The sequence below is a fragment of the Hydra vulgaris genome, chromosome 13 (genome assembly GCF_038396675.1).
Source record: "Hydra vulgaris chromosome 13, alternate assembly HydraT2T_AEP".
Classification (NCBI taxonomy): domain Eukaryota; kingdom Metazoa; phylum Cnidaria; class Hydrozoa; order Anthoathecata; family Hydridae; genus Hydra; species Hydra vulgaris.
The window spans coordinates 52,990,112-53,000,836 of record NC_088932.1 but is presented as its reverse complement, the minus strand read 5'-3'; the positions used below and the strand labels follow the sequence as shown (position 1 = coordinate 53,000,836).

General features: G+C 28.0%; 2 protein-coding genes across 2 annotated transcripts; both read left to right on the top strand.

Moving 5' to 3' along the window:
- The first annotated feature begins 3,898 nt into the window (after positions 1-3,898).
- LOC136090000 (THAP domain-containing protein 1-like) lies at positions 3,899-4,219 on the top strand. Its single transcript, XM_065816104.1, has one exon. The coding sequence runs from the start codon at positions 3,899-3,901 to the stop codon at positions 4,217-4,219; it is 321 nt and encodes a 106-aa protein (XP_065672176.1).
- A 3,743-nt stretch (positions 4,220-7,962) lies between these two features.
- Positions 7,963-10,324, top strand: LOC105843191 (SET and MYND domain-containing protein 4). The gene has a single exon (XM_065816784.1). It carries the CDS (start codon positions 8,006-8,008, stop codon positions 9,986-9,988), a length of 1,983 nt encoding a protein of 660 aa, XP_065672856.1. The 5' UTR covers positions 7,963-8,005; the 3' UTR covers positions 9,989-10,324.
- The last annotated feature ends 401 nt before the right edge of the window (positions 10,325-10,725 follow it).

Here is a 10,725-nt window from a genome sequence, read left to right as displayed (position 1 = left end):
TATGCACCTTTCAATAACTAATCTTTCTCTGTAGTATGCTAGAAGGTATATAACATAACAACATAAGGAATGGCTAGTACTTCTCTGTACTTAGAACACATTTATCATATGGATTGTTAAACGAGCCCTGTGAGTGTTTCCACATCTCGTAGGTTCCTTCTAGATGTGAATAGAGTTTTAAAGTATGTGTGTATGAATATATATATATATATATATATATATATATATATATATATATATATATATATATATATATATTAAAATATACAAGTTGAAATTACAATACAGAGCTAACTATGTTTTTGCTTCTCTCTCTCTCTCACTCTCTCTCTCTCTCTCTCTATCTCTCTCACTCTCTCTCTCTCTCTCTCTCTCTCTCTCTCTCTCTCTCTCTCTCTATATATATATATATATATATATATATATATATATATAGTAGTTAGCTCTGTAGTGTAATTTTATGTAGTTAGCATGGCCACAAGTTATAATACCAAGGTCATCTGTTGCATTTAATTAATGTGTATATTGTCTAAATTATAAAAAATGCATACATCAATTATAATTAATAATCATTTGAGCTGGTAAGAACTATAATGGTGTAAGTTAAATTTTCCTCAATTTGATATTTATTAGGTTTTATTAGATTCTTTATTTGGTTTATGTAGAAAAATCCCCACCTACTACTTTACCCAAGAATCACTGGATAAACTAATGACTTATACCAGTCCTAAATTTAACATTATGACGCATTGCAATTATAAATATTGACTCAACTCAAATCTGTTTTGAAGTTATACTATACTTATATTAAAAAACTCATTTGTTTGTACATGACTTACATTTTTTTAGATGATTGTTCTAATATTCCTCTTTTTTTCGCATTTTTTTGTGTTTCAAAACTATGGATTAGGCGGAGCTTATCTCTATTACTTAATGATACAGGAGCACCAAATGCTCTAACAAAGTTAATTTTTTTTTATACTTTGTGTTATATGCATATATTATATATGTATGTAACACTAAGTGAGAGAGAAAGTACTCTCTCTCTCTCTCTCTCTCTCTCTCTCTCTCTCTCTCTCTCTCTCTCTCTCTCTTTCTCTCTCTCTCTGACGCAGCAAGCACACACACGCTTGTGTAGTATTTACAGTATGTACAAATAATATTTAGTATGTATAGATCTAACTACTCAGGTGTTTATGAATACTTATCTGCCGAGCTTTTTTATATAAATACCTATCTTTTGAGGTTTATTTCCATTGATTTTCAATATCATTTTTTATTTTATTTGCATTATATCTGTGTTTCTTTTTTTTCATTTTGTGGGTTAGGTATATTGATCTTCATAGCCTTTGTAAATGTGGTGGAAAATGTTTTATTAAAATTCTGATCTAGTTTGTTCAGTGCTTTATGAATTGCGATTGAAAGTTTTTTCTGCCTATACAGTCCTCTTTTTTCTGCTTTATACTTGGATCATTTACATTTGACAGGAAATTTTTCTAACACTTCTTTCAATCTTTTGTTATCTATGCATCCTTGACAGTTCAAAAGGCAATGCAGCATTTTGAGCTTCCTAAATTATTAAATCTTTCTTTGGAAAATGCAAGCAAAATATCTTTAAAAGACAGTTTATAATTTTCATTTACTAAATGTTTGATTTTATGTTTTTCAGTTAAAGCTATATATACTGCAACTTTAGAGAAACCGCAAGTTAAAGGATCAGCAATAGACAGCTCTGACATAACAAAAGATTGAGTTAATTTTATTATAAATCTGTTGTTTACTTGAATTCTAAATTTGGTTAAGTAAATCTATATTCTACCCGCTATTCTACATGTTTACAATATTCTATGGTAATTTAAAGACCGGAATTTTATTTGAATAGTTTTATGGCATTATAAAATGGGGGTGGCTTATATCACAGTAATGTTTAAATTTTGAGCTAAGACTTTTAAATAAACCTTAAGAGGTTTAAATTTAAAAGTCTAACTGGTCTTGTGTCAATTTGTGTGTTCTTCGCACTCAAATTAATAAAAACTTTCATATAAAATGGAAAAAACAGATTTTAACTCTTTAAATTCGAAGGGTTGGAAATTCTAGTATTTAATGAAATATACTAATTAGAGTCCAGTAATAGACAATACACATTTTTTCAACATATCAGGGCCATCGTTATAATGGAAACTGAAGTGGGACTAATACCGTCAGGCTATAAAAGCTCTTATTTGAAAAAAAATTATATTAAATCAAGAAAAACAAAATGTTTGTTATTAAATACATTTTATTTAAATTTATCTAAATGTTATAATATTTTGAAAAACGATTTTTTCATTCATACACACAAAAAAAAATTACAAGTGGTGCATTTAAAATGTGGTCTTAACTCAATCTTTTCTTTTGATCAAACATTACATCTTTTCGTAACTTCTTCCAGCTTCTATCATTATCAATATCCTATTCAATTTTAGAATCTATTTCATTATTTTCAATGTCAGTATCATTATCAACCAACTCATTATCTAAATGCTGTAGATAGTTTTCATTAGATATTGTTCAATTTGAATAGGATCAATAATAACATTTTGTTCAATATGAGAATCAAAATCAGATTATTCAGTTTCACAGTAGGAAGATCTTGTAGAATTATTTCAACAGCTTCTATAGCACTATATCGAATCTTACGACTCATATTTGATTGTAAATACACTTAATTTACACTTTATTATTCTAAACAAATAACCCAGTGGGCACGGTACGTTTTAAAAACGTTTTTAAAACGTTTTTTAGACGTTTTTATAAGGTTTAAACCTAATAAAAACGCCCAAAGAACGTTTTAAAAACGTACTGTGCCCACTGTGAATATGTTTGGCTTTTAAAACATGAGGCTGTAACGCCTAACGGGACTTAATGGTCCCAATTTAATTTTCATAACAAAGTAGTGTATGCAAACCTTTTTAACTCTTAAAATGTATTTCAAATATTTAGTTACACATTAAATAAGCTCTAAAAAAACTCCTAACACAAATAAAAGTATGTAAAGATAAGTAAAATAGGTTTGCTTTTAGAAAATAATTAGGCCTAATTTCCTTAAAACTATCATTAGACATCACATTTAAGATAAAAATAATTGATGACAAACAATTAAATGTAATTTTAAAACATGACTAAAAACCTAGTGAAAAGTTATGCAATTTTTTTAGAAAAAAACAACTAGTTTAAGAAAAAGACAATAGTTAATGCAGTGGGGCAAATAAGTCTGTTTACAAAAGGTTAAACTTGAAATAACTTATTTTTTTTTAATATGTTTTTAATTATTTAAAATGTTTTTAATAATTAAAAACATATTAAAAAAAAATAAGTTTAATATGTTTGCAGACATATGACTGGTTAGAAATTAATCATATAACTTAAAACTTGTATGAAAAAGTTGTTTTCTCAATTTAATGTTTTATCCTTATTGAGAGCAGCACCATTTTATACTAAAATATGGTTCATCAACTATAAAGCAAAATTTTATATCTAAACTTGAGTAATTTAAAAAAAATTTAACTTTGTTTGATTTAAAAAAAAACTAAAGCGCTAGAGGAAAAAAAAAAATTAAAAAAAATTGTTTGGGTTAAAAAAATACAGTGAAACATAACCTTTTTATAAAAACGCAAAATTCGTGTATTTTCCATATCATGCATTAACGGCGTTGAGTATCTGTTATTATGGCTGTTTTTACCGTTTTTTTCACGTATTTGACTCACTCAATGATATATTAAAAATAACTAGATGTCTAACTTCCGCGTATTTTTTGAAGCAAAAATCGGCCATTATGGGGGGCAAATTTAAAAAATAGTAAATCACGGTTGTTTGGATCAAATAATATTCGATATTTAATATTCAAAATTTATAAATCATGGTTAATTCTTGTGCTGCAGCTGGTTGCAAAAATAGAGCAATGAAAAATGACAACAGAGCATTACATAAATTTCCAATTATTAATAGGGAACTCTGTAAAAGGTGGATTGTTGCTATAAAACGTGAAACATTTATTCCTACTGAGCACAGCCGCGTATGTAGTGATCACTTTTTACCTTCAGATTACAGTATACCTGATTTTAATAACAAGCCTAAATTAAAACCTTTTTCTGTGCCATCTGTTATTATTGATTCAAAACCAAAAGTCAAAAGAAAGTTTAGTTCTATATCGCCACAAAAAAATAAAGAGACTCATTAAAAAAGTTTCAGAAACAGGCAGTCACCATCACATCGATTTCCATTCAGATATAAGTGATAACAATAATGTTGCTGCTAATAGTAACGAAATTTATATTAACAGTGTTATTTTAAAAACAACAGAGAGTATTGATTGCCAGGTGGATATAGATAGTAGCTTTAATATTATCGAAAGTAGTAACAAAATTATTAATGATGATACTATTATTTCTAAAAGTACATTATCGACAAATGCAAGTCCAACTAAAGCAAAATTAAAGGCAAAAATTAAAATTCTTAAACAAAAGTTGCGACGAAAAGAAAAAAAAAAATTCATTAAAGGTTATGCTAAAAAATCTAAGCAAAAAAAAAATTGTTTCTGAAGATGCTGCTAATATTTTTTGTGAAAACTTTAGTGGATTGACTTTTGATATTATAAAAAATCAGTTTAAAAACAATACCTCACTTCCAAAAGGGCATAGGTATACTGATGAAACTAAAAAATTTGCAATAACTCTGCATTTTTACTCACCTAAAGCATACAATTTTCTACGGCCTATACTCCATTTACCTGCTTCAAGCTCTCTAGCCAACTGGACTTCCTCTGTAGATTGTGAACCTGGTTTTTTTGAAGATGTTTTAAGTTATATTAGTATAAAAGCAGAGACTGACATTAATTATAAAGATTGTGCATTAATTATAGATGCAATGGCAATCAAAACATCAAATCTAAATGATAAAAAGACAGGTCGATTCATTGGATTTTCAGATTATGGAAAAGATGTTGTTGCAATTGAACCAGATACACCAGCTACAGAAGCATTGGTATTTATGCTGGTAGGATTACGAGGTCATTGGAAAGCACCTATTGGCTATATACTGTGTAGTAAAATAACAGCTGAAAACCTTTCATGTCTTATTAAAAAAACATTAACAGTTTCCTCTGATAAAAAAATTAATGTATGTAGCATTACATTTGATGGTGTAAATGTTAACTTTAATTCTGTTGCATCACTAGGATGTACATTTGGGAAAAGACAAAAAAAAATTAATGGAAGGTTTACTTTTGAAGGCTATAATCACTACTTGTATGTAATCCCTGACCCAAGTCATATGCTAAAATTAGCTAGAAATGCATTATGTGATTTAGAGGTACTTAAGGAGTGTGATGGAAAATACATTAAATGGAGTTATATAAAAGCTTTATATGAAATACAGGAAGAAGAAGGATTAAAATTTGCAAATAAAATCTCAATAAAACATATTTATTTCCAGCGTCACAAAATGAATGTTAAGTTTGCTGCACAAACACTTAGTAGTTCAGTTGCAGATGCAATTGAATTTCTGATGTTTTCCAAACATCCAAACTTTAAGCATGCTGAAGGAACTATAAATTTTATAAGGGTCATCGACAAATTATTTGATATGCTGAACTCTAAAAATCTTTTTTCAAAATCGTATAAAAAAGCTCTTTTTTTGAATGGTTATTCTTATTGGAATGCAACTTTTGATCAAATAATAAACTACTTATCAAAGTTGACAGATGCTAATGGTACTCCATTATTAAAACATAGGAGAAAAACCTTTGTATTAGGGTTAATTGTGGCTGCAAAAAGTCTTCAACACTTAGCCTATGAGCTTTTTACTTTAAATGTTCATCCTTTTAAATTTTGCCTAACATACAAATTTTCACAAGATCATCTTGAGTTATTGTTCTCTTGTATTCGTGGAATGAATGGATTTAATAATAATCCAGATGCCCTCCAACTTAAGTCATCTTTAAAAAGAATTCTTTTGCGCAATTCTATTGTAGGCTCAAAGCATGCAAATTGTTTAACATTTGAGGGTATTGCAACTGGCTCTATTTTTGCATTAAAGTGGAGTAAAAAATATGCAATTTATTCAAATCCTGAAACAGATTTTTTAAACTTTAATATTGATATTGTTACAATTTAAAATTATCTTGATAATACCTCTATCTATAAGGAGGCAATACTAGGATATATATCTGGATTTATTGTAAGAAGATTATTATCAAAGATAACATGTTCTGTGTGTGCAAACTCACTTATTTCCCAAAACAATTTTGTGGAACATTCTTATGGAACATCAGTTCTTTCATTGATTAACATAAAAAATAGGGGTGGACTTATTGCTCCAAGAATTGATGTTATACAAACTATAATAGTACGCGAGAGTGTTTTCAAAATTTATGTCTGCGGTGACAATTTCTAAAAAACCAAAAATGAATGTGGAACGAAACCTTAAACTGAAAACGATTTATGCAGTTAATAAAATTATTAGTGAAAAACATTTTTTTAAAGACCTAAATGAACACGATGCTGAGCATAAAGCTGTCACTGAAGACATGCATTCCACACAACTGATAAAAATGTTAGCAAATTACTTTTTTAAAATCAGACTGCAAAGATATGGCCAATTATATACAGAAAAAGTTTTAAAAAAATCAATGATTGGTCTACGTCAACAATCTAATAAATTATTTACATTCAAAGGTTTATAACATAAATATAAAATAAACAATATAAAAGGATAATAAATTACTTAAAAATTCAGTTTATATATATATATAAACTGTTTTTTTTATATATATAAATATATATATATATATAAGTTTATATATATGTGTGTGTGTGTGTGTGTGTGTGTGTGTGTGTGTGTGTGTGTGTGTGTGTGTGTGTGTGTGTGTGTGTGTGTGTGTGTGTGTGTGTGTGTGTGTGTGTGTGTAAAATATTGTAAAAATATTATAAATAAAAATATTAAATTAAATTTTATTAACTGTTACTTTTCTTGATTTGTTATTTATATTGAAAGACTCGTATTTCAAAGGAAAGATATTCTTTATATACCTGAATACCTATGGAGCTTTTTTTGTATTGAAAACCTTACTAGATTATAACATAACATTGAACTAAATTTATTTAATTATTGACGGTAAATCAATTATAGAAAAAAGTAATAATGATTTTTATGATAACAAGAAGTTTTTAACCATAAATAAAATTCTAACATTTCTAGAAGGAACCTCTAAGTTGTGTCACACAGAGCTTAGTTAATAGTCAAAACAGTTTTATAAAATGTTTCATTACAATTTTTGACTCTGTTTACCTTGCAGTTATGTTATAATACCTCCTAGCATTACTGCAGAGGGTAATTAATGACTAACAGGTGCATAAAATGTTAATAGATTATAGATTAAAATCCAACTAAATCTAAGATTTGAGTTAAATGTTAAATTTTAATCTCAAAAAAACATGAAATAAGTATGATTTTGAAATGTTTAACAAAAAAAAGAGCATATTTTACTAAATTATTAAATTTTAAATCAAAATAACATCAAATTTTTCAGATATCTGTGTATCGATTTTTTATTGATTACATTAAATTAAACAATCTTCGTATTTATTGTAAAAAAGCTTCGTATTTGTAAAAAAAGCTTCGTATTTGTTTTGTTTTGATAAATAGCGTAAAGATTTTGCCCCCCATAATGGCCGATTTTTGCTTCACTTTTTCTTATGCCGATTTACGGCAGTTAGACATGAAGTTATTTTTAATATATCATTGGACTCACTATGCGCAGGCCTTTTAGTTTAAATTTAAAAATCCGATTGGATAATTTATCTTGTCTAAAATACTTTACGCAAACTACGTATAAAAAACCAACCAATAAAAATATGCAAATAATAAAATTCTACGAAGTAGGATTAGGAGGTCTTTTCTTGGAAATTTATTTAACTCATTTATATACCAACTACCGCTCAAAAGTATCTAATTATTTTTTGATAAAATGGAGAATTCTTTTACGTTTTGGTTTAATAAAATTAAAGTTTCTTTAGACAACGGAGACAAAAATGAATTTTTTTCAAAGTTTAATAATCAACAGACCGATTTTGATCTTATGTCTTTATTATTAAATCAGCCCCAAATAAAAGATATTGTAATTGTAAAATCATTTAATCCAAAATGTAAAATATCCAGTGAACGTGCTAGAAATTTGGGTAATCAGCAATATGGGAATTATCAACTGCTGGATGCAATGCGTAGTTATTCTGCTAGTATATCATTAGCAGAATATAACTCAAAAGAACTTGCATTAGCTTATGGCAATCGTTCCGCAGTTTTATTTGAAACTAAGGATTATAACATTTGTACAGCAGATATCAATGCTGCTTTAATGAGTAAATTTCCTTGTGAGAAAAAGTACAAGCTTTATGAAAGGCTCGGTAAATGCTACATGAAACTTTTATTTTATGATAAAGCTGTCGATGCTCTTAATTTTTGCATTCAGTTTACTAGATCAAGTGATTTATCAGATTGTCAAAAAAATGATAAATTAAAATCAATAAATAAATTTATTAAAAATTGTCAAATATTTGAATTATTAAAATGTCAAAGTTTCACTCCACTATATCGTCAAAACCTTTTATATGTTGCAACACCTCCAGTGTTATTGAAAAAAAATGTTCTGCATCCAAGCGCATCCGACTCACTTGAAATTGTCAGCTCCAGTAGCCAAGGTCGACATGCCATTGCTACTAAAGATATATCTGCGGGTGAAACAATTATTGTAGAAAAACCATTTGCTTCTGTATGTTCAACAGAGTCCTACAAAACGCATTGTTATCATTGTCTAAGTAATTTTCTTTTTAGCTACCCATGTAGGCTATGCACACTTGTAAATTATTGTTCAATTTCATGTGAAGAAGAGTCTTGGAAAAGCTTTCACTGTTTTGAATGCGAATATTCAAATATTCTGGCAAATGATGATATTGGTGTTGCACATTTGGCAATGAAAATAATTACTAATGTTGGTCTTAAAGGTTTGCTATTATTTCAAAACACTAATTCATCTGTTGTATCGGTTGAAGATGTTTCCTCTTCTACTGTATCATTTGAAGGTAATATCTCCTCTGTTAAAGTTAAGGCGCAAAACTCTGTAAGTTATAATTCAATTTATAACTTAAAAGGAAACAGTAAACTTCGTGAACAAGATGATATGTTTAAAAGAGCATTGCTTTCAATATATATTGGCAAAATATTATGTTTAACTAATTTTTGTCCACAAGAAAACCTGATCATTGTTTGTGCTCATTTGTTTAAACATGTGCAAATGCTTGCTTGCAATGCATTTTTAATTTCTGAACTGGTAGTTTCAAAGCAAGGGTTCAGCTATATTCTAGACATTGTTGATAAAGAAGTTGGATCCGGTATTTATGAAACATCATCTTTGTTAAATCATTCTTGTTGTCCATCAGTTTGCAGTGACTTTTGCGGTGATACTATTGTTGTACGTGCTGTAAAACATATTAATAAAGGTGAAGAAATTTCAATTCAATATGGTTATACCTACTCATTGTATCCAAAAGTTTATCGACAAAAAGAATTGTTAGAGAGATACTTCTTTAAATGTCAATGCCAGGCTTGTTCTTATGATTGGCCCTCTCCTATTAATATACACCCTTTAATTACAAAGATTCCAAAATTCAGATGTTTAAAATGTTTAAAGGGTTATCGTGCTAAAACAAAATGTTGCATTGTTGATGATGAGATTGCTAATTTACCTTCATTACGTGAAAAATATATTTCTGCTTGTATTGATGTGGAAAAAAATGGAAATGCTGAAATCAATCTTCCTGTTTTATTAAAATACCTTGATTTACTCTCTCGTAAAGCAGTTTTACCATCCGATGAATTTGTTGCATGCCGAGAGACAGTCAGGCTTTGTTTTTCTTTGCTATCCAACTGTGCTAATTTTAAAACATCAAGTTAAACCTTATATCTTATTGGTAAAATTGTTAACTTGCTTTTAACTTGAATATAATTCACAGAATTTATATCAGCAAGTAACTTAGTTTTTATTGTAATTGTAATAGTTCTTTTAATTTTTTATGTGCCATAAAGTACTTTAAAGGCGATGACTTTCTAAACTATCTATTTTTACTAATAAAGTAGTTGTTCAACATCCTTAAAATCATTTAAAGTGTTGTTAAAAGTGTTATGTTGGAAAAGTTTTATAAAGTTTAAAAATATTTTTGTCTTTTTTGTTAAATTTATGTAAAAACTTCTAATTGTTAGAATGTTTGTAATAAATTTTTGTTTCTATAAACTTTAATTTTTATAAATCACAAAGTAAGCATCCGTTTATACGCACGTGCGAAAACAGGTAAAACAATAACTGATAACTACACAATCGACCACGCAACAAATCAATATTTAGTGTATTGCCAGCACGCATATTTTTCATTTTGTTAAGAACTATCTAATTTTAATAATAATTTTGAGGGAATAAACAGCAGATAAAACTGACTCTCCTCCGTCAATAGTTCTTTCAAAAATAGACATTATATTATCGCGATTTTGAAACTAATGTTTATTAAAAAGTTTAGTAAGGAAAAGCTGTTTCTTTTGAATAATCTTGTTTATTATCAATGAGAAGCCTAATTTAGCAACAATATACAATACAGTAGGACAATATTTTGCCTTGCTCTGCAAATAAGAACAAGTTTG

Excerpts from the sequence above, each read along its gene's own strand:
- LOC136090000 (XM_065816104.1), top strand. The coding sequence starts at position 3,899 with ATGGTTAATTCTTGTGCTGCAGCTGGTTGCAAAAATAGAGCAATGAAA.
- LOC105843191 (XM_065816784.1), top strand. The coding sequence starts at position 8,006 with ATGGAGAATTCTTTTACGTTTTGGTTTAATAAAATTAAAGTTTCTTTA.